This window comes from Corvus cornix, chromosome 12, assembly GCF_000738735.6.
Source record: "Corvus cornix cornix isolate S_Up_H32 chromosome 12, ASM73873v5, whole genome shotgun sequence".
In the NCBI taxonomy this organism is placed as follows: Eukaryota; Metazoa; Chordata; class Aves; order Passeriformes; family Corvidae; genus Corvus; species Corvus cornix.
The window spans coordinates 12,019,688-12,042,964 of NC_046342.1; the positions used below are offsets into that span (position 1 = coordinate 12,019,688).

The window sequence follows — 23,277 nt, forward strand, 5'->3', positions numbered from 1 at the left end:
ATGCTGTGGATGCCCGGTTTCTAAGCCGGGATCCGTATTTTGAGAGGCTGTGGAAGATTACAGTAATTGCACTTGACAGGGCAAGATGTCACAGGATGCGGATTCGCCCAGCTGTGGCCCGGCACCCGCAGGTCCTTGCCTGTGGCATCTTTCCTAGATACTCCTTTGGTGCTTTGCCCAAATGAACCCCCCAAAATAAAGGAGGATTATCCCTCTGCTGCCCATCTGCATCCTGGCTCTTGGCTCCTGTTACAGCACTAGATTTTGCAAACTTTGCTTCTGCATACACCCCAGGCTGCCCATTTGCTGCTGCAGCGTTGTTGCCTACTGCGACCCCAGGTGAGCCCGGGTTACCTGAAGCTGCTTCCTGGGAGTCTGGGCAGGTCAGGCTTGTGTTTGGTGAAGACTCTGGGGATGCGGCACAGTGCAAACCAGCCAGGTAGGTGCCTGTCCCTGCAGTAGTACAGCTTTCAAAATGCCAAGGCACTGCAAAACCTCATTTGGAGATTGCTGTCCCTGCACCCACTGTCCTTTTCAGCTACTTTTAAAGAAATGAGCAAGTTCAATTTGACTCATTAATCCATATTTATTCCCTGCCTCTCAGTGTCTGGATATTTTAAAAACTCTGATTTATTTATCAGGACACATTGACTTTGGCAGGAATGGCTCTTCAAAACACTGGTTGCTACTGAAGGTCCCTGCAAAGGAATTGCACTTTTAAGCTCTCCCTATTTCTTGAAAATAGTGATGTACCTTAGTAATTGCTCTGTGATGGACTCAGAGCTAGTTTTAACTGCCTGTAGCATGCTGAAACATAAATTTCCTTTACTTTGGCTTGAAACCAGATTTCTAATGTGCATTGCGAAGGGGTAGGAAGGGTTTCCTGCGCCTGAATGGGGCTGGTTGTTTTTGGGGCTGTAGTTGATGCTGTGCTCTGGTTTACCCTGTGGAGCCACCTTTACAGCTCTTGGGCTGTTTTCAGTTTGGTTTATGAGTGAATCTAGATCCTTTGAGGGGCTTAAAATAGTTGGCATATTTATGCTGGCAGCTCGGCGGGGCTGTTGTGTCTGCTCATTGTGTTATTTCTTGCTGCTGCCATGGGTAGGGATGATTCAGCGCTTGGGATTAACCACTGTTGTTGCAGCAGATTTAGGGATCGATTTATGGCCGAGGTGCCGTCAGGTGTGTGCTAAGAGCATGGGAGGATAAGCTGGGATAAAATACTACACCTCTTTGGGGATTCCTCTGTGATGGCTGTTTTGGGGTATTATTTCAGTTCTGCCTTTGGAAGTTACATGGTTTATGTGGGGATTTTTCCTTGTTTAGGGAAAACCAGTTGATTGGTAGTGTTGAGTTTTGGACCCAGGGTTTCATCCTTCAGGTGGCCAGCACAGAACAGGCTGTGTCCTTTCTTGGCCTTATCCTGACTATGCTCCTCACTTATGCTCCCCTGGGGTGACCTGAGGGCTTGGATAACCCTGTGAACTGCCTGTTAGGAGCTATGCAGGGGCTGTTGGAAGCAGAGAAGGCTGTGCAGGACAGTCTCCATGCAGCTCCAAATGCTCCAGGAGAAACACCTCATCTTCATGTTCTGCAAAACTGCTGGTCTGCTTCAGAGAATGGGGAAAAACCAGATACAATCATCAAGTCTGTACATGATGCAAATTCATCCCTGTCTCTGATGGCAGATAAGCCTGGCCGTCACCCGTGCAACTCATCTGATCCCAGTAGTGCTGGGGTGCAGGGAGGGTTGGGAACAGACGGTGCTTGGCTGATGCATCTGGACAGGAGCACGGGGCAGATGCTCCCCAGGACCTGCTCGGTGTTGGGCAGCAGCATAGGGACTGCTCTAGGAGGACTGTGGGGCTTTCCTGCCCTGCCTTTGGGCAGGGATCTTTCCTCTCCCAGTGGTGTCAGCTGGCCCCAGGTTGGGGTGCAGCTCCCAGTGTGTGGCTGACCCCAGTGGTGCCAGCCCGGGTGCGTTGTATCGCTCCAGAGTGATGCTGGCTCTGGCTCCGCTGGTAAAAGGCTCCCACCTATTGGTTGTGCTGCACAACTTCAGCTGCCCAAGGATCCTGCCTATCCATCCATCCATCCATCCATCCATCCATCCATCCATCCATCCATCCTCTCTGAGGGCAAAGCAAGGCTGGCACATCCCTGGCATTAACCTGACCCTTGATGGGAATGTGTCACAGAGGATTTAGCTTGGATAATGATACTTTGGTCTGCAGATATTAACCTACATTGCTGCATGATATCCCTGTGGACTTCTGGCCTTATTGTGGCTGTAGGAGCCCGTGGGACATTGGCAAGAGCTCCAGGGGGAAACCACCAAAGTCTGAGCATCCCCAGGGATGGCTTTACCCTGTGCCATGTGGGGAGGAGAAACACTTGTGTGCAGGGCTGTGGGATGGGTGATGGTGATGCTCGACTGGTGGCAGAGGACCTGGCATGCTGTGCCTGTGGGGGAAAGTGTGGATTATGCTTGAAAATGGAAGTGAGAAGGTAGTGTTTTATAACTAGAAATCACAGCTAAGAAATTTACAAAACTTTTACGAAGTTTTTAGTTTAAAGGCAGAAAAATAAAATACCCCAAATTGTCCCATAGATGAGAATGGCTTGGTTGCAACCTGGCCATGTGTTTGCTCAGGCTCTGCAGGCACTTGTACAGCTCTTCTCCAAGCCCTGCACAGTTCCTGCTGTGAAACAGCCTGTTCCCATGAGCAGGCAGCAGCTGCTGGACTCTGTGACCTGGCAGTGGAGAGCCCATGATGGGGCTGGTGTCCCTGTGTGACTGGTGAAGCTGCCCTCCATGGCAGGCTGGAGCTTGATGCTAGTCCATCTTCCTGGGGGCACAGCCCTCCATCTCTAACAGCTCAGGCCAGCCGTCGTACTTATTTGTCTCTTTATCATTTTTAATGTGCTGCAGGAAAAAAGAGAGAGAGAGAGAATGAGTGAGGAGGTTGGAATGGCGTAAGTTTGCAATGTGGCAAAAGTTGCAGCTTGGTTTGACGTGGGGGATAATGTCACTGGTCGTTGTCTTCTGCAGAGAGGTAGGTGAGATGGAGCTCAGGAGGTGCCGTGAAGAGGATGGAGCCTGCAGAGCTCGTGGCAGGGGAGGGCCATGTACCTTTTCAAAGGGGCTCTTATTCATCAGCCCTTTTGCTCCCAGGAAGACCCAGTTGTCCCGGAAGCCCAGCTTGCCCACGTGGCTGCTTCCCAGCTCCGTGAAATATGCCTGTACTTTGTCATTCATCCTGAAAGAGGGTAAGAAGGTGTCAATGTGATGCCAGGTGGGTATCCCCTCTTTTACCCTCTCTGTCGGTGGCAGCAGCATGTCCAGCAGCATGTCCAGCTCCCCCAGTGTATTTTTGGGGAGCCTAGTGTTGCTTCCGTGGGCAAACTCACTTTGTGGCAGCATCATCGTAGCTTGCTGTCAGCACAAGGGTGCCACGCTTGATCCCTTGGAGGAAGGTTTGCAGCTTGGTAATGTCTGGGAGACAAGAGCATTAGGGAGAGAAAAAGGGATTTAGCAGGTACTTCTGCATGGTAGCTGGGGGAGCCTCCTCTGGGTTGGTGGGAAATAACCTGACTGTGCTGGTGCTAGCCAGGATTTGGGGCCATGGGTTTGGGGAAGGGTGGGCTCCCAAATGATGCATTCCCCATCCCATGTTCCTGCCTGGGCTCTCCTGCAGTGCCCAGGACTGATGTCCTTCTTTTGGTGTGACTGCAGGGGGGGGAATTCTTCCTAAACTTTGCTTGCTAACTCTGAAATCTAGTTGTGTGAATTCACTTCCCAACACAAGAAATGCTCGGCCGCAGAGCTGCCTTCCCTGCCGGCATGCCTCCGGCTATATTGGGGAATTATTCCTCATCCCGCATCTGTGGGATGCCTGAATCCAAGGCCCCATCTAGTGGCTCATGAGCTGACTGCTGCCTTCTTCCCAGCACCTCTCCCACTGAGCATCTTGCTCGCGAACTTGGCTGGAAATCTCATTATATTCGTGATTCTCCTTAAAACTCCAGAGTTACCAAAATTAGGTTGCAAACACAAGCAGTATAAAGGGTGATTGAGGGGGCCACGTGTCCCTGAGCTCCTTCATTTATCCTGCTGCGAAAGGTGCAGGGAAAAAGCTGCTGCTCAACCACCACCAGCATTCAAAAACTGAGTTACAGGTTGCAAAGTATCCGGATTAGTGTAACTACCTGATCTTAGAAAGTAACTTTCTCAAGTCTCAAGTGCCTTGGTTTATTCAGGTTAGTGAAATCATGTTTTCCAGGCTATTACATGCATGTAAAAGGAGAGAGAAGCCAGTCTTGGATGTGGAAGCATTCGGAGAACTCCAGGCTTGATGGTCTCAGGAAAAGCTGGGCTTTTACCACCCAGGCTGGCAAGTCTGGTCAAAGTCCACTTGACTTTATCATTAAATACATGACAGAGAAGCAACGGAAGTAGCCAGCAGCCAGCAGTGCTGGTGTGAGCCCTGGCTGGGAACCGCCAAGGAGCAGAATGACTGTGCTTACCTCCGGAGTACATGTCGAATGAGTCGGTTTTCAGGAGCTGCCCAGTTGTTCCTGAAAAGTTAAAATTGAGAACAGAGCACAGTGAGTTTGCACTGGGGTGGCTCTAGGCTTTGCCTGGCCATGAGCCTGGGTTTTCTTGCAAAATGCTTTGCCCTTCCCTCAGTGTGTTGTATCTGCTGCAATGGTGACTGTGTTGCTTGGAGAAGTTTGTGGAGCTGGTTGTGCATGACCCAGGTGGGTTTCTTCCCTTCTCACTGGCAATGCTTGCAACCATAATTGTGGCTGTGCTCCCCATGAAGCACCAGATGGATGTGCTTTTGGCTCAGCCACAGAGCCTGGGAGGGGGTCTCCAGTGGCTCATGCTCTCCTGGGGATGGAGGGAGAGTCCCTGGCTGTGGGGAGAAGGGGATCAGTGCCTGCCCAACTCACCATTCACCAGTGCAATGTTCAGGCCTCTGCCAATGTTGTTTTTCACGCTGCTCATGAGGCTGAAAAGGAAAGCAGAGATCACCAGTGAGTGCAGGGATGCCCCGGAGGTGCTGATGCCAGTGAAACTGTGGTGGGGTGAAGTGGCTGCAGATGGCAAAATACCCAGAGGTGGTAGCAAAGAAATCTATTTAAAATTTTTTTTAACCACAAATACACTGTGATGGCCATTGATGTGTTTGGCACAGGCCAAACTTGCCTTCTTGAAGGCCAGGCCTTCAAGCTCAGCCACGGCTGCCTTGTCCCTGCCATGTGCTGCTTACACCAAGTCTTCAAAGCAGATCGAGGGTCCCACCACATTTGCAGCACCACTGATGATCTTGAAGGCAAAATAGTTCTGGGGGCAGCTCTTCTGGTTCCCACACTTGTGCCGGGGCAGCTTCTCACCTGTGAGGGAGGAGTGGAGCTGAAAGTCATGGCTTTGGCCCCACGGGGAGACACTGGCCATGTCCCTGAGCAGCGCTGGCACTAGGATACAGTGGCCCACTAAGGGGGCAACACCTGGACCAACTTCTTGCATGAAGGAGGCTTGTCCTGGGGCTGGGACCAGTTCCTTATTTGAGGTTCATGGTGCCAAGGCCAGGTGCTGCTCCAGGTATGACACATGGGTGTGTGCCAGGAGCATTCAGAGCTGGTGTCCAAGGCAAGCCCCTTGGGGCTTTTCTGTCCAGAGTTTCCCCATTCTTGGCCAAGACAGGGACCCACCAAAGACCCTGTTGCTATGTGCAGTAGCAAAATCCCCCACATTTGGGAGAGTGGGATTTTTGCCTCAGGGAAGGGGCTCTTGAAGGCAGCTCTCACTCTTCCACCATCCCCCTGAACCCTGGAGTGGAGCTGTGTGATGGAGATGAAGTCGAGAGCAATACTCACTGCTGGGCTTGTTTGTGGCACCTGTGGGTAGCAAGCAGAAGGATTAGACACCCTGGGGAGCTGCTGGCTCTTTCCCAAGCCAGAAGCAGCTGTTCAGGCACTAACTCTCCAAAACTGCTTCCCATGGTTGCAGGCATCCCTGGATCCACCCACCCCAGAGCAGCTTCCCACCATGCTGTCCCCTCCCTGCCCTAGTGGTCAGAACTGGTGGCTAAAGCCTCAGCCAGAGAATGCAAACACGAGTGGTCAGGGCAGTAATATCCAGCCCTGGGGGCTGGCTCGCAATGGAAACCCTCGCACCCTCCCTCTGCATCCCTCTGGAGCCCGCTGGTGCCTCACCGAGCCAGCTCCGCAGGCTGATGGCTCTCCAGCTGCGGTGGAAGTACGTCTGCATGATGAGCCACGTGCCCAGCAGGGTGATGAGCAGCGCCACGTACCGGATCACAGCTGCCAGGTGTGGGAGAGGAGCGGGCTGAGAGCAGCAGCCGCAGCCCGGGGCAGGCACTGGAGCATCCCTCTGGTTTCTTGGGTTTTGATCCGTGTGTCCCAAGGTTACCAGGCACAGGGTGACAGCCAGTGCTTGCATGGTGTGGGAAGGCAGCTAACAATCCCTCACCCTCCAAATGGATTCTGATCTCATAATTGCCATCTCTAGAGTATGTGGTGATACTCAGGCATTACTGCTCTACTAGGAGGCACTATTCATATTTCTTTCTATGTTAAAGTAAATCTGATAATTACTCAGAAAGCTATGTAAATCCAAATATTTCTTATGTTCCCAGTGTTGGGAAGGCTGCTATCCCCCAATTAGTCACTTGCTACAGCTGAGCAGCTGCTGATCCAACTGTGATTGGCATTTGGCTTTAAAGCAGCGCTCATCAGAGCAAAACGTTCCAGTCCTGCATGGAAAGAGAGTAGAAAAATGTACTTTTATTGCAGCTGAATGGCTCTTATGGAGCCAGGAATGTCTCAATAGCCATCTCTTCGTAGTCACAGAAGGTTTCACTGGGAAAAATACAACAGGCTGAAATCTACACAAATCTTGTAAAAACCTGATGCTTATACAAAGGCCCTTTCCCATGTCCCTGGCTGGGGAAGGGCAGGGTTGCTGGGCTTGGAAGGCATCATGTAAATGAGAATGAGGCATAAAGAACCGTAGAAAAACAGACAGAGAAAAGTAAATATGTGTCCTTCCTTACCTGTTACCCGCATGGTGGTGGGCAGAGAGAGCACAGCTGGGAGAGGCTGACGGTCACAGGTCAGCCTGAGGAAAGAAGGCAATACCTTAAAGAGTGCCTGTAACCCACCAAAGCCAGGCAGATTCTAGATTAGAAGGTAATTGCTATGTTTAGTCATATTTGCAATAGCAAGGACGTCATCAAAGATGTACAAATACTTATCATGCACATGTGCTTGGTCCCACCCTGATTAAGTCCTGGAGCAGGCTGCACTGACCGAGCTCGCTTCCTTCTGGAGCCTCAGAACCCTTCCCTGTGTCTGCTGCCCCATGTGCTCCTGGTTCATTCCCTGTTCTTGGTAATGGGCCAGGCTTTGCTGTTCTGCTGATAGCAATGAGGTGGACACTTTCAATCACAGCTTTGCTGCATTTCTTTCTGGGATGATGCAAAGTAGATTTCAAATATTAGGGACTGCAAAATGCAGTCTGAGGACAAGCTGTGATCTGGCCTTGCCCAGTCAGGGGAATCTCTGGGAACAAGCTTGTCTTCCTTAAAATCCAAAGGAGAAGGGAAGAAGGGTAGCACCATTGTGCTAAGGAGAGCAGCCAGCTTTGTGGACACCTGACTTAAACCCAGAAATGTTTCCACTTGTCCAAATGCTGGAGCGTCTTCACGCCGTGGACAGGGTGTGGTTATAATTTGGAGCATGAACTATTTTCTGCCTGGGAGAGTCCATCTGCCTCCCTCTGTCCTGCTGCCACCCTGACCGACGGGACAGGCACTGCCACCCCACACACTGGGCTCCCCCAGGGGCTGGGACCACTCCTACCTTTGAAATTCGAGGCTGCAGTCTGTTGAACCTCTGTTCTGGAAACCACACTGGAGTCCTACGGTGAATTGTCACTTGTGAGATGGGTGCTCAGAGTTAACGAGCCTAATGTTAACTAAAGCAGCCCTTTAGTAATGTTTGACAGAAAACTGGTAAAAGAGCTGTGCTGAGAGTCGCTTTTCCTGTTTGAAGGGTAAATAAGGAGCAACGGGCTGTAGCAGGGCTGGGCTGAATGTTACTTTCAGGCTGCTGCGTCATGAGGAAGGAGAGAAGAGCTTTTCCTCCTGCCCAGCCCCGCTCCAGGTCCCCTCCCAGGGCTTGCTGTTACTGACCGTGGCTGTGGAGCAGCCTTGGACCCTGGGCTGGATGGACCTGCATTCCCCCTCAGTGCCCTGAGGAGATGCTCCCCGTGGCTTTCTCTGCACCCAGGGGTGGGTTGCAGCATCACTGCCTGGGGTTTTTAGGCAGCCCTGCAGTGACGTTTCAGCTGATGTTTCTGGAGCCTGGCAGTTCTCCCCATGAGACCCCTCTGCCGTGCCCACACCTGCTGTGACACTGTGGCAAGGACGGTCTGCCAAAGCTGCTCCAGCATGGAGCTACCAGCTTCCTGTGGGACACTGGCCCATCTGCATTTTAGAGGAAGCCTTGGGAGGTATTTGTGTCCCCCCGTGTACTGCGACAATGTGTTTTTGATAGTGTATCAGCTGAGCACACTGGCTCCCCAGAAGCATCTCCCTTCTCTCTGCAGCTATTCCTCTCAGGGGAAGGCTGGCCGTGAGCAGGAATCTGTCCCTGTGGGAGGTGGCAGGGGGGGTCCGTGATGCCTGAAGCCCTTCCCCACACCCCAGCCCTCAGCACAGTTACTCTGAAATGGATTTTAAAGCTTGTGTCAGAGCTGGCATGAGCACGCCCATTTCACTGGGCTGGTAAAAGAGACACAGACCTGAAAAAGGAAAGCTTAAAGGTTTTGGAGGACAAACGTTGCCTGTGGCTGTGGAGGGGCAGCACCAGGCTCTTCTCTTTTGCTCCTTTCAACATGAAGTTTATAAACACAGGGACCCTCTTCACATTTCTGTCTCCCCATCCCAGGGCCTGATCGATGGTGGGGACAGAAAATGGGGCCAGTTCTCACAATCGTCAAAGACGATTTGCGAAGACATCAAAATTGGTATTGGTTTGGGAGCTTGTTGTCTTCCCCACAAGTGCCATGAGCAGAGCCTGGATCTGGTGAGGATTCAGACCTGGGCTGTGATTTGAGCACAGCGAGTGGGGCAAAACTTCCACTGGGTTTGCAAAACCTTCCCTGTTTGGTCCCCAGTGCTACAGTGAACATTGGCCTCACTGGGGCCCACTGCACAGTCCTCCCCTTCACCAAAGTTGTGTTTTTTCTTTGCACATATTGATTTCATTGCAGAGGAAGAGAAATGGAAAAATAAACCAATAAATGCCAGTGCTTTAGGGAGGTCATATATTTATTTGGGCTATTTATCTTCACCTTAATCCCAGATAAAATTTATTGGGTGAAGTCCCTGGGTGGTGAAATTCCTGGAACCTGATTGCATTACAAGAGGGTAGCCCTGTCCTGGGATTTCTATTATATTATTTTTTAATTGTTTGCATTGATAATTTTTTCTTTTCTTCCTGGGGTTGTGCCAGAATAAAAGGTACCTGTGCTCTGGCATCTGCCAGAGAGCTGCTGGCAGGAGAGTGAGAAAAAAAGGAATTGTGGTAGGTGTTAAACAGAGTTATTTGTCTAATAAGCCTGAAACTTGCTTGCTTAAAAAAACATTCCAGGAACAAGAAAGTTCTTGGACAAATATTGCTAAACAGGCTCCTGGTGTTGTAAAGCAAAAGCTCCACCCAAGCCTGCTCTGGCCTGAAGTGCCGCTTGGCGGAGCTGAGTTACTGCTGCTGGGAGGAACAGCCAGATCCCTGCCCTCCCAGAGAGGTTTTCCAGGATGCACCAGGTGAATGTTCCAGTTCTCCCTCAGTAGTGCAGGAAAACTTCTCTTCTCCACAAACTTCTGCCTTTTTTTCCTGCTTTTGAGCTCCACATGTCCTTCTCTCTCCCAACAGGTCCCTGACTGTGAACAAAATCATTTTGGTGCAGAGTGGGGATGCGACTCTATAAAGGGTGACTGCCAGCTGCCCACAGCCACCAAGTCACCTGTCCAAAAGCCAGGATTTTCCTGCACAGCTGAATGCAGAGGTGCAGAGGAGGGACTGGCAGGGTGGGTGCACACAAACTCTGTGTTCAGGGTTTATCACCACAGGAGAATGGAGGATGCTACTGTGCCATATTCATTCTCAAAAGGAATCAGTCTGACTGAGCTTTGCTGAGTTGCTCAATAGGATGGTGCTGTTTGCCAGAGGGCTTATAAATTTCTTTGCTTATAAAAATGCTTCACCAGTTGCTGCATCCACCAAATGGCTGGAGAGGGCATCTTACAGCAAAACTGGCCCCGGCACAAGCCCACAGTTATCCAAGGTGTTGACCAGTGTTGGCTGCTTTCTACCACAAAGCACTTGGTACCTTGTGTCCTCCTACACTTCCATCTAGTCTGGTTTCTCAAAAATCCAGATGATGCCATCAGTTTTTTAAAGGAAGTAATTCTGTCCCTGCTGGCACTGTGTGGGCAGCCAGACCGGGTCCCTTACACCATCTCTTTCAGCAGTGCAAGAGAAAACAGATTATATCCTCAGCAGCAGCTTCACCTTGGACGAGCCCCACATTTTGCACAGTGAACACCGTGCAAATTCATCCATAGCCGTGATGACCTGGCCCCTACATCACAGAGCTGATTCCAGCACATCGCAGCTCCCCGTTGACACAGGGAGTTCATTAGTTCTGACCGTGACACCAGCACAGCTGCACCCCACGGAAAGGATGCCAGCACATGGGGCTTCTCCTTAACCTCCAGCCTACGAAAAGGAAGAACTACTAAAACCTTCCCCATGCAACCCCCTAACCTGCCAGTAAGTCAAAAGAAAAGTGCTGCAGGAACACATTATTGCTCTAAAAGACGCATTTCCCCGGTCGGGGATGGGACAAGCCCACGTACCGCTCAGTGTCCCGGCCGTGCCGTCCCTCTGCGCGGGCTGTGCGGGCGCTGGCGCATCCCGGGAAGCGGGGGCTCCATGTGCTCGGCAGCGTGGCGGGGCAGCTGCCCAGCCCTCTGTGAGTCACGGCACCTCCCCGAGCCTTATCTCCCTGCCTGGTGTGCGGCTGGGCACAGCCCACGGCGCACAGGGGCCGCCGCGGTTGGGAGCACCTCTCCCGCGGGAGGGAGAAAACACTCTGCTGCGGCCACGAGCTCATGCGTTTCCTTTGGAGATTTTCTTCACTTTGGACCTTGCCTTTTTGGCACGTCAGAAGAGGAAAACCTCTCCCAGGGTGGGCACCAGCCTTTCTGCTCTTTCACCAAACCAGCACATTGGGCTGACAGGGGGTGCTGCAATGGGAACAGGCGGGCGTGAAGCCAGGAGTGGTGTTCCCCAAACTGGGGTAAAACCAGAATAACCTGATCTGTCAGGATTTCCCCCCAGCTGTGCTGCATGTGTGTGGGCTGGCCCTGAGTCCTGCTTCTCTGGCTCTCATTTACAGGAGGCTGGAGGTTCCTTTTCCAAATAAGCATTTATTTATCCAGCAACAGTCCTGAACTCTAAAGGACTCCTGAGTTAACTAGAGATATAGATTTAGGCCGTTTTCTTTTTGATCATTTATTGTTGTTATTATTATGGTTCTGAATGAAGAAATCACTCCTGAAGTTAGCACTAGGGGCTCTCTATTTTTTCCAACGTTGAACCTTGTTTATGTGGCAGCCAAGAACAAAAGTGATCCCATTCCTTCTTTCCTTTTTCTTTTCCATTTTTATCACTTAGAAGAACCAAACGGTTTCTCTTGGAGCTTTTAAAGCAATTTCCATCTAAGAACCAGTGGAGGAGATGTGGGGCTGGCAGCAACAGTGCTGCCTCTGTGACTGCAGCTTGCACAAGGCTGGAGCAGAGCCCCTGCGGGACCAATGCTGCTTCCTGATAATTAGTTTAATACCTGAGGGTGATCTCTGTATAAAGCTGTGCACTGAGCTTTTCTTTGCTTCCCCCCAGCTCTGGTCCTCAGTGCTGGGCAAGAGGTGCAGGGGGTGCTGAACACCAGGGTAAATCACAGACTCCAAACCAACCCTTCCACATAGGGAGAGCAGAAAAGCAAACACATGCCTGGGCTCTGCATTGGGATAATTATTGCTCTTGCAAGGAAATTTTAGCTGTGGTGAGAGTCTGAGCTTAAACAGCACAGTCTAAATCAAAAACCTTCTCCCTCTCCGGGGAAATATCCTTCCTATTAGTTTGTTTAGCTTCTGGCAATAACTGGCTCAGCTCAATAACAAAATGCCCCAAGCCCTGGTGTGCCACAGTTCTTGTCCCTGCTGTGTCCCCCTGCTTTCTGCCCCTGCAGGAGCAGGCCCACGGCATGAGGATTGTAACACCCTGGGGGAGGCCTGTTCCATGACAAGTTTTGCCTTCTGCTTCAAGGGACCTGAGGCCAAGTCCTCTATGGAGATGGAGGCATTTCTGCTGCTTGCAGAGGAAATGAACAAAACCCCTCAGCAAGGCCAGCAGCCTCCAACAACGAAATCTTGTGAGAAATGCTTCTGCTCTCTGGAACTGAACATTTCATCCAAGATGTCTCCCTGAAACCATGGGAAAAGATGGAGAACTGTGGGCTTTCCTTGTGGCACACACTGGTGTGGAGAGTCCTCATATCCCATCTCTGGATCCTGTGGTAGCCCAGGTTTTGCCCATCCACTGTGGCACACAGCAGAAACGGGCTTTTAAATCCCACCTAACATTAGGGAATGTGTCAAGTGCTGGGAATGGGGCATCAGCTTAGTCTTGACTCAGCAAATAATTAACTGGTGCAGTGCAATGAAATTGCATCAAGTCTCGTTCTCAGGCTCCCCCAGGGGGTTCCGCGTGACATAGAAAAAGAAGAATTAAGAAAAAAATAATAGATGTGGCATCAAAAAAGCTGCCAGACCGGGGAATGAATAATCAGTGGTGCAAACTCACTGCACTGTGATCAGCACTGGGGTAGGATCAGCAGGAGCAAGCTGGCAAGTGAGGAGCTGCTCTCCTCCTCCTCCTCCCGCCATGTGTCAGCACTGGGTGTGTTGACCCCCAGCGAGTGGTGGGGAGCATTGGTACGCTGGTGCCAAGAAAGTGGCTGCAGGACTGTCCCTCCCAGGATATGAAAGTTCAGCACTGGGAGAAGGTTTCCCCAAAAGATCCCTCGTCGGGCTCTGCAGTGCCCAGGACATGCTGCTTTTCAGGAGTGTTCTCACGGGGATAAATTCATGACAAATTCTCTTAGGAAGGGTTTGGCCACTTGATAAGCACAGTGGGTGTACGGTTTCAGATTGCTCCTGCCGAAGTACTGCAGATGTTAAGTGTAGCACATCTGAAAGAAAACGATCTGCAGCTTCTGTGTTTGTCTTGGGTTAAACACCACCTGCACTTCCCGCATGCCACATGCGAGGGGTGAACAAGGGCGAGGGCCGTCCCTGCAGCCCACACCTCCCAACTGAGCTGCTGTGGGGGATAATTCACCCTCCACTAAACCATCCTGCTCCTGTACTCACCTCTCCTCTCCCACTTTTGCAGAGGTCAGTAATCAGCACCGTTCCATTGGCCAAAGAGTGAATCATGCCAGCAAACTGATGACACATCCCCAAGGTTTCAAGGGTGACTGAGCATCCGGGTGAGACGCCGGCACTGTTTGCTTGTGCCGGATGGGAAGAATTGCGTGAGGAAAAAGTTTTATAGAAGGGATAATATAACAATATCGGACAGAAACGTGAGGAAGCAGTTCCGCGAGAGGACGCAGGTGCTGTTTGGCCGGGGGGAGTCGGATCGCGGCGGGTCCCCCGGCAGCTCTGTGTGCCGGCTATTGGGGGTGCTGTTGTGTAGCGCATCCTGCGCCCGCCGAGCCCCGCGCACCGCCCACCGCCGGCTCTGCTGCTGCGAGAGAAAAACAAACAAGGGAAATCATAGCCGCTTTTACTATTAAACGAGAAATTAGCTCGTGCGGTGCTAAGCCCCTGGTCTGTGGGCCCAGCACAGCCAATCTGCTTTTATTGTTTTGCAGGACTGCTCTGCAACCGAACGATGACAAATACCAGGAATTAGCGCAGTGTAATTACTCCGTATTAGCTGAATTCACAGTATAGACACAGATCATAAACAGCCATTGATTATTCCTAATTTCACATTTTTACCATTCTGAATTGTAGCAATTATGCCTGTCCGAGGGAATTAGCTTCTCTTTCAACCCTGCAGGTTCACAGTCACTGCCCTTCCTTTCTGAGACTTTTTTACTGCTGAAAAAAAGGCCATTCAACACAAATCCCTCCCTACTTCTACAATAAAGTCCCCTCCCCTTCCCCCCTCTCCTCAGTCCCTAAATCCCTCTGACTTTGCAGCCCAAAGTTTGCTCCTTTTGCTGCCAACTGCCTCAAGATGCAGGTGGGTGCTTGGTGTGTTCAGTAGCAGCAGGGCCACAGCTCATTTCACCCTGGGTTGTTGCAGAGGCATCAGCAGCCCCGGCTCTTGGTGCAGGTGTTGCAAAGATGCCTGTGGGAAGGGGTCTGGGCAGCAACAAGGTTCCACATCCATCTCCTGTTGCCGGTTGGTCCATGCAAGCAGTGCTCCTGTTTAAGCAAAGATGCTTAAGGATCATCTCTTTTTTTCAATAGGCCAGGACACAATTTCCAAAAGCTAATTCGCACCTCTGGTGCAATTGTGTTGGGAGCCTCTGTCTCCAGGGTAATGCCTGCACACTTCCCAGACAAGATCTGTGAGAGAGGCTAGTAGACCTCAGCACTTCCTTGCTACTGACTGCAAGGGTATTAAAAAAAATGAATGTAGATATAAATTATTAATATTTGCATGGGAAATTTCTAACCCTATTAGTATCATATCATTAAATTTGTTTCTTGCGCACAGGCAGTGATTTCATTACAAGGGGTAGCAGAGCGTAATGCCAGCTCTGCTGTGCTGGTTTTGTCAATTAATGATGAGCGGGAAAGAATCTGTTGTTTATCAATGGCAAGGCCTTTGGGGCTTTTCCTTTTGCTTTGCCCCTAGTATATACTGAGGGGTGGTGGGTGACTGCCACCGGGCACATGCTGCACTCACAGATGTGCTGGGGTGTTACGCTGGAACTGGGGGGCTTAGCCCAGAGGAAAGGAGGCTCAGGGAGATCCTTACTGCTCTCTACAACTCCCTGAAAGGAGGTTGTAGCCAGGTGGAGGTTGGTCTCTTCTCCCAAGTAACAAGTGACAGGACAAGAGGAAGTGAACTCAAACTCCGCCAGGGGAGTTCTAGATTGGATATTAGGAACAGTTTCTTCACCAAAAGGGTTGTCAAGCATTGGAACAGGATGCCCAGGGAGGTGGATGAGTCACCATCCGTGGAGGGATTTAAAAGACGTGTAGATGTGGCTCTTGGGTCATGGCTTAGTGGTGAACTGGGCAGTACTGGAGGAACAGTTGGACTCGATGATCTTAGAGGTTTTTTCCAACCTTAACAACCCTATGATTATAAAGTTCTATAAAGGGATGAGGGTTGAAAAGCCTCTGGTCCAAAGCACTTTCCACCGCTGGCATCGGACAGGGAGTTATTTATTCCAGGCAGTGGCTGTGGCCATCAAGCAGCAGCAGCAGCAGTTTTTTATTGCATCCATTCTAGGACACTGAAGAAAGATTATGCATGCTTGCACCATGCCAGATTTTTATTAGATTGCAGGCAGGGGTTAAACTGATCCTTGTCAGCACAAATATAATGCCCAGGGTGATGGGAGCAGCATAAATTGAGGACAAGAGGTGGCCGCTTTTACCGCTGCTCTCAAGAATGCTCTGCTGTTTTACTGCATCGTTTGCTCTTTAATTGGGACATTTCCCTCTGGCCAGGGGATGTCTTTCCTTTTTTGCCAATGAGGTGCAATAAATAAATGGGCTGAGGCACAGACTCTGAGGGGAGGTGAAGTACAGAGGGCAGATGAGTGACTGTACCAGAGCCCTTTGAATGTCCCCAGTTTGCCACAGTGGCTATTCTGGTACATCTTTCCCAAGCTGGGGACTCGGGCAGGGGCTGTCTTGTGGTGGCAGGGGGTCTGCAGTGGTGCAAATCATACAGGTGCTTAATCTATTCATCACCTCCACTTTTTTCAGAGTACACGTCATGAGGTGATGGACCTTAGGGCTGGGTCAGTGGGATGTTTGTTTGTGGCCAGTTCTGGTATGTCTGTGTCATTGTAAAGCAAATACTTGAAGGAGCATGCAACAGTCCTGCACACAGGGCTGGCCAGACCTGTTGATTGGTTACAGCAGAGCAGGATATGGGGGTCTGGCACATGGCCACCCCAGCTTGGGGCTGCAGGGCACCTGGGGGGTCAATAAGATCCTCATTCAGCTGTCCTGTTATTATTTACCTGCAGTAGTAGATTAATTAGATATCTTCCACCCCCACTCCCCTCCCTCCCTGTGCTGGCAGGAGAGGAAATCCTGCTTTTGTGCTGCTAATGGATCTCACAGATCTAGTAAAACATTACAGTGCAGACAAAATGTCTCTTTAAAAGTGCAATAGAAATTCAAACTCTCCACTGAGAACAAAGCCAGTGGGGCTTTTTGCATCTCCTGTTTTTATTATATTCTGTAATGTTTGTAAAGTAGATCACTTTTATCGAGGGAGTCTATCTCCTCTCCCAAGCTGTAATTCCTAGACCTCTTAAAGAAGATTTCTGCTCACAAAGGAAATAAAAGATAGAAATATGATGCTCTCTGACATTTGAACACACTACTGAGAATCTGAATTAAAAGGAACAAACTCAGAAAGTATCATTTATACAGCAATCAACTTTAAAAAGTCACCATCTGCTAAGAGTTACCACCTGGTGTAGCTGTGTCTTTATTGCAAGACAGAGAATAGGAAATAACTCAGGGAACTCTCCTGCACCTGCTGGGTTTTTCCTGGCGCCGTGCACACTCCGAGCCGTGGTGGCTGGGGAGCCGCAGGGTGCCTCTTGCAACTCTCCTTCTACTCCAGCTCACTACAGAATATAAATCTGAATACAGGTGCCATTAGTAGGGATGATTTGGGGTTGTCCAAGTTATAGCTTAGTATCAGCTTTTCAAAAAGTCTAAAGGGCAAAAGAAATGACCACAGCTGGAACAAGGGACATGGATGGGATTTATATTTAGAAATCTGATCTTTTTCCTTGCTTGCTGCTCACCTCCTTGCTGTCCCCCACCCCAATGACATTTCCTGGTTTCTCATAGCCCTTTCTAGTTTTGTCTCCCTATTTCATCATAATTGATGGTAACATTACCAAATTCTTTGCCCTGTGCAACCAGTCTAGTGCTCGCCTTGCAGTATTTTGCCTCATTTTGGTCTTCCACTGCTCATCAGCTCCCAGAAAGGTTGGGAACTTATTGATATAAAAATTTCCCATCAAATTTTATGTCTTCCACAAAGACCACTCTGTGTTCAGGTGATTCTTAGCACAGTTTAATCCTCTGTGCTGCCACTGCTCAGTGTCACTCACTCTGTCTTGGTAATTGTGATGGTTTCCCTCCGACCTCTCCATCCACAAGACTCAATTATGGCAACACAATTGCATGCACAACTTCAAGTCTTCAGGTTTTTTTGGGAGGAACTGGGAACTGAGCTACATTCATGAGGTGTATCAGCTGAAAAGTGTGGAGAGACTTGTACAAGTTATTTATGCATTGTCTGCCTTGAGTTTTATACAACAGCACTAAGTGCTGGGAAGCTGCAATGGCTTTTCCCCACCATGTTTCCCATCACTGCACAACATTTATCACAGACTGCTTGGTTCAGATGCAAGGAAACAAGGCACAACAAATGAATTAAGAAAAAAAAGTGTCCTTGCAAGTTTCCCTTGTGTCTGTGCTGTCACTGAACCCCATCACTGCCAGGGCTGCTGAGGAGCATCATCATTATTTAAGCTGATGCAACAACACCTATCATGGCAGGCAGTTGGATTCCTCTCCCCTTTTAGGAATTTTAAGCCTCTTACCCCATTCCCTCAGGAGGCCGCTGCGTCCTGTCTCCTTTCCAAGGTCTTGTCCTGTTGCAGAGGCAGAGTAAGGGATTATAGAAAGTCATGTTACTTTGTGCCTGGTGGGGAAAAATGCTTTTGTCCTCACCCTCAGTTATCCGTCCCTGTGTGTATTTGCAGATTTGTGCTGGCTTTGGGAATGAGAGTGCCCACAGTCCTTGTTGACTTGCTTTAAGGGTTTTAATTGCATTTAATCACAAAGGTCTAATTAAAGTTTGAAGGCTTTATTTGAGGGCAGTTAATAGATAAATTAGTTAAATTAATTGTGGCTTGTTGTATACAGAGATACCCTTGGTTTGGCAGAAGGGCAGCCAACACATGCTCTGATGACAAATATTTCCAGCCTGGCCTGTGGGTCCGGAGTACCCAAGCCCCTGGGGCTTGATGGTTCATTTTACAGGGTGTGGGGCTGTGAGTGTCTTCTGCTGGCTTTCTATCATCATCTTCATCATCACTCATACAACCTCATTTATTGCAAAATGAAATAACTCTTTAAAAGCTGGATAGGAATCTGCTGTGAAACATGTAAACAACCTGCACAGGGGCAATTGCCAAGTGCCAAAATGGTCTGTTCAAGGTTAAGTTTTACATTTTAAGCTTCTTTTAGGTGGAGGATAAACCTCAGAAAGATTCAGAAAGCAGAGTGACACTGCCTTGAAGGACACTAAATAACATCTCTATTTTTCCCTATAGATCAGCTGCCTTGGGAGCCCACACTACCATTTCATTGGTGACCTGCTTTGGATTTATCACCAGGAAAAATCAACATGCGCTGAATTGTCTATAATCCTTCCTCAGATGGAGGGGGTTGAATGAGCTGGGATTTTGTTGCTTTGTTGAGATGAAATGTAATTACCTTATGGGCTTTGCATGGTGTGTTAAATTCTGCCAGTATTAAAGCGTGGTACAAGCTATAGAACTGTGCCAGTTGCTGAAGATTTATGGAGTAAAAGGTATAATTTCACACTTCACTGCATTTTATTTTGAAGTTGGATGTTGATGTGCTTTTCAGTTGTTTAGATATGTTTATTTAGCCCTTACTCTTGGTTGAGACAAGTAGGCTGAGGGATTTGACGTGTGAGGGGCTGGAGTTGCCTTCCTCACTTTACAAAGGAGACACCTGAGAGAACATGAACTCCATGCTGGAGCCCTGACCCAGCATCCCTTATGGTGACAATGCACCAACAACTCAAGCATTATGGTTTTAGAGGGTGAAAAGTCTTTCTTCTGTCTGCTGTATTTCAATAGTTTATGTTTTCCTTTGCTGTTCTCAAGAGCCATGATGCAGTTCACAGCCAGTTTGGCCCCAGAGCCAGTGGCTGATGCTACCAAAGGAAATGATAAAATTTGCAAAAGTACAAATTCCTCCAGAGATTTTCAAGCCAGACTGGCCAAATATGAGGGGCATTTGTGTAATACATCACAGAGATTCCCTCATGACTGAGGCAGTGCATGATGCTGTTCTCACATCAATAAATGGCACCTCAAGAGCATTCAAAAACTCACCACTGGTGAGAGTCCTTATAGCTGGACTCCTGTGTTTGACTCAAGAGAACTGATAAAAGAACTAATGACTCTTTTTAATGAACACACACACACACTGCCCCCCATGTATAGCTGAGCCAAGCTGGGTGAAAACTCCTTGCACTTCTGTCTGTACTTCCTTGAAAACTGCATGGCTTTAACATCCATCAACTTCTACGTAGGGCAGCACAGTGACCAGTTAATTTTTAGTAATGACAGCATGTGCCATCTGGTACCAGTGGTTAATTGCTTGAAAAATTCTATAAAGAATTTTTTTCATGTAGCTTCATAAGAAGAATCCATCTATTTTTTTCCCCTTTTGTTCCCACCTCCAACAGTCACTGAGGGTCCATCCAGGAGCTGCATGGAGGAGTGGTGCAGTTCCTGAGGTAAGGAGTCAGGGTGAAGGCAAGAGTCAAGGCCTTTGGGCTGCCAGGGGTCCCTTGCCACAGCTCTGCCATCCTTGGAAGGGGAAAGTGTTAGCCCAGACTAAAGACACTCATATTTCTCCAGTCAGTGAAACCCAAACCCCTCACGCTGCTGACACTGCGGTGAGCTGCTGTTCTGAATACCTCAGCAATTCCTTCCCAAATAACCTAATTTTGAAGACTGGTGTCCGATAGCTGCTGCCCTGGCACACTAGTGATGTGTGCTGGGGAGAGGTGCTGTTGGCCCCGATGCTGCTGGACACACAACATGTGGAGCATCGGCTTCAGACCAAACCCGGGGCTCTTCAGCACCTTTGTCCTTCAAGTGACTCTCCCAGATCCTGTGCTAAGCCACTCACCCAGGAGGAGCACCTATTTCAAGAAAGACTTTCCTTTTGAACAGGATTGACTAAAAATAGCCCAGATCCAAGCAGCTGTTGGTGAGCTTCCAGCGTGCCTCAGCTGTAAAGCTCCAACATGAGGGAACCGTTCCTGGAAGAGCCATCTTGTAATGGGGCACTGGAGGAGAGTTACTGGAAAGGGCCACCCTGTTCCTGGCTCTGTGTCCACAGCAGGTTTAGGTGACAGTAAGCAGCTCCCTGGCCCTGCAAAAGCCTTTGCAGGGCATTTGGGGCTTTCTGCTGCCATCAGCCAGCTGCCACCCAGCCACCGACACCTCTCTGGTGCTGTACATACGGCCAAGCCCCACAGGGCTCTCCCACCTGCACCCACACACCCCCAGCTTGGAGATGCACATCTAGAGAGACTTCCTTCTGGTAGTAACTGCTGGATCTGCTTCAGAAGGGAAGTCCCTGTGTAAATCCAGCGCTGAGTTAACTGAATTGCAGCTGCTTTAGAGTCAGGGGAAGGGCTTCTGTGGAACAGGCACTGCAGCTATGGTGATGCCTATGCCTCTGTACTCCCTCATTAGGCGTTTTCTGTCTCATTACAGGTAAAAAATGACTATTATTAATATAATTTTCATTTTTTCCCTAATAATTTCCTGAACTCATCAGCCTGTTCTGGTAATGAAACATCTCCCTTGTGCCCTGTTTCGCCTGCTTTAGTATTACTTCATGGGAGTTGTTATCTCCTAGAAAACATTGCAGTGCACTGGAAAACTGTGGGATAGAGCTCTGTGGGGTATGTACAACACACAGCCCCCTCCCAGCCAACCCACGCACAATGGGCTGATGCTGTGCTCACAGCAGCATCCTGAGTTTAACTGTTTAATAAAGGCTCACGACTGTTTTCTAAGAGAGCCTACATCTATAATTATTTTCTTCATGAAATAATTTTGGTTTCACAGGTAAACACCAATCTCAGCAACTTCCACTTCTAATACACAATCTGATTTAGGACTAAACATCCTCTGCCTGCTAAATAGGTATTTATTACAAACAAGCTGGCCTGACACCCTTCCTCACCACCCAGGTTTCTCCCCACCCCCCATACAATAATTATGGTTCTGGGGGGGAAAAATATGTTACAACACATGCCTGAGGGGGGCCTGAGCAGTTTAACAATGTTTAATTACAACATTAGCAGTGTGGGTGAGGCATACAAGTAAACAAGTCATAAATCAGCTCATAAAAGGAGCAAAATAACCCCCTTCCACCCACACTGACTGCAGATGGCACTGAACAAATGGTGTCCTGGGATGCACAGGAGGTTTGCAGATCTGCATGCCATCGAGCTGGTTACAGCCACAAATGTCCCCAAGAGCTGGGTGTCACCTCCTGTCCCCCCAGGACTGACCCTTGAGGGGATGGGGTGCTCCCACTCCCTCATCCCACACAAGATTGGAGCTTTTCCCATGAGCTTTTTCCGCCAGGATCAAGGCCCTCCTGTCTGCTTGGCCATGGGCTATTCCACTCATCAACCCACTGCAAATGGTGTCATCTCTCCAGCTTGGTTTCCCTATGGAAGCAGTGATGGAACACCTGGACTGGTTTTTCAAGAGAAAATTTGGGAATTTCCATGGGATGTGGTAGCTGGTGTCACCCTGCCCACATGAGGGGATTGGCATCAGATGCTTATCCAGAACCACTGTGGTCAGTAAACCGTGAGTTAAGAAGGATTTACATGACAGTGTGAGAGAGCTGTTAAGAGCTGTTAGAGTGTGCTCAGTGATCCAGCTACAAAAATGTGCCAATGTGCTTGATAAAAGACTTTAACTGCTTTAAAATATAGTTACGGGCTATTGCATAAAGGAGAAACAGTATCTTAACTATTCACAGGCACTGAATGTGCTTTGCTTTATCATGTGTTACAGTGATTTATGCAAGATATAAAAAACAATTGTCAAAAATGTGGAAGAAAAATTCAAAGCGAAAAGCACAGCCATTTGTTCTGATAACATCTGGTAACGTGTTAATGCAGGGGAAGAGAAACATCAGTGCTGCAAATGGAAAGGGACCATTCAGCAAACTAAACTCTTCATTGGGAAAAAATGTTCCACAGAATAATAATTATCCATTAGCTTTAAAATAACCTACAAGTTAACAGCTGTTTTCGTAGCATATCACACGTTTTTCCAGGGAAAACAAATCTATCAATAAGTGAATTTGTATTTCTTATGCTCTTTGTTTTCATGATTGGGTGAAAACAAAACCTTGTTGAAGACAGAATAAAAGATGCCTTAGGAGAATAAAGGGTTATAATTCAGTCAAGGTTTCATAATTGCACTGCATACCCACTGCAGTGGAAAGAGAGCCTTGAGCCTGAAGATTTTGTGCAAAATCCTTCATTGTTACAGGGCCTTGCCAGTTCATATTTATGTGGTTTATGAGGTGTCACGTAGTTGTACATTTTAATCTCCTGGCACCGAGTTTATTGCTGAGAGGACTGCAGAGCTGGAGGTGTCAGAGGACCAGCAAGGGGAGGCAAATTTGTGAATTAGCACCCTTATCCTTATTTCACTGGGTTCTTTATGCAGGACCCTACAAATGTCTGTTGCCAAGATTTTCTTGGCTCTGGGGCACACATGGATGGGGTCTGAGCCAGCAGAGCCCAAGGAGGAGAAAAGCATGTCCCAGGGAGTAGGGTGGGGTGCAGCAGCTCCCCTGGGCCACCAGCCCCACCAGGGCTGGGGGCAGTTCCCTGCCACAAGCAATGGCAGTAGCACTGTGGTTCAGCATCAGGACTCTGCCTGGCACTCAGTGCTACAACTCCAGCTGTAAATTTGACTACAAACATCTCATTCCCATTTAAACAATGCATCATTAACCTGTCACAGTGGCAAAGTGTTCCCATGATTACCTTCAATGTGATGAGTGCACAAAGTGATATCAAGCC

The 23,277-nt window shown here is 49.0% G+C and overlaps 1 protein-coding gene and 1 long non-coding RNA gene across 2 annotated transcripts; one reads left to right on the forward strand and one right to left on the reverse strand.

Annotated features, from left to right (window-relative positions):
- Nucleotides 1–65: 65 nt before the first annotated feature.
- Nucleotides 66–22,213, forward strand: LOC109143332. Its single transcript, XR_005602940.1, has 2 exons — nucleotides 66–439; nucleotides 18,722–22,213. It is a non-coding gene; the product is annotated as an uncharacterized LOC109143332 (long non-coding RNA).
- Nucleotides 2,530–11,063, reverse strand: FAM3D (FAM3 metabolism regulating signaling molecule D). Its single transcript, XM_010390175.4, has 11 exons — nucleotides 10,953–11,063; nucleotides 7,891–7,948; nucleotides 7,083–7,147; nucleotides 6,223–6,330; nucleotides 5,884–5,904; nucleotides 5,277–5,400; nucleotides 4,957–5,015; nucleotides 4,528–4,578; nucleotides 3,412–3,496; nucleotides 3,134–3,260; nucleotides 2,530–2,926 (listed from the first exon to the last, which is right to left on the reverse strand). The coding sequence occupies exons 3-11, from the start codon at nucleotides 7,093–7,095 to the stop codon at nucleotides 2,837–2,839; spliced, it is 678 nt and encodes a 225-aa protein (XP_010388477.1). The 5' UTR covers nucleotides 7,096–7,147; nucleotides 7,891–7,948; nucleotides 10,953–11,063; the 3' UTR covers nucleotides 2,530–2,836.
- Nucleotides 22,214–23,277: the final 1,064 nt, after the last annotated feature.

Coding starts and splice junctions, on each gene's coding strand:
- FAM3D (XM_010390175.4), bottom strand. Junction 4,579..4,956: donor GAACATTGCACTGGTGAATG/GTGAGTTGGGCA, acceptor TTAACTTTTCAG/GAACAACTGGGCAGCTCCTG. Junction 3,261..3,411: donor TACGATGATGCTGCCACAAA/GTGAGTTTGCCC, acceptor ACCCTCTTTCAG/GATGAATGACAAAGTACAGG.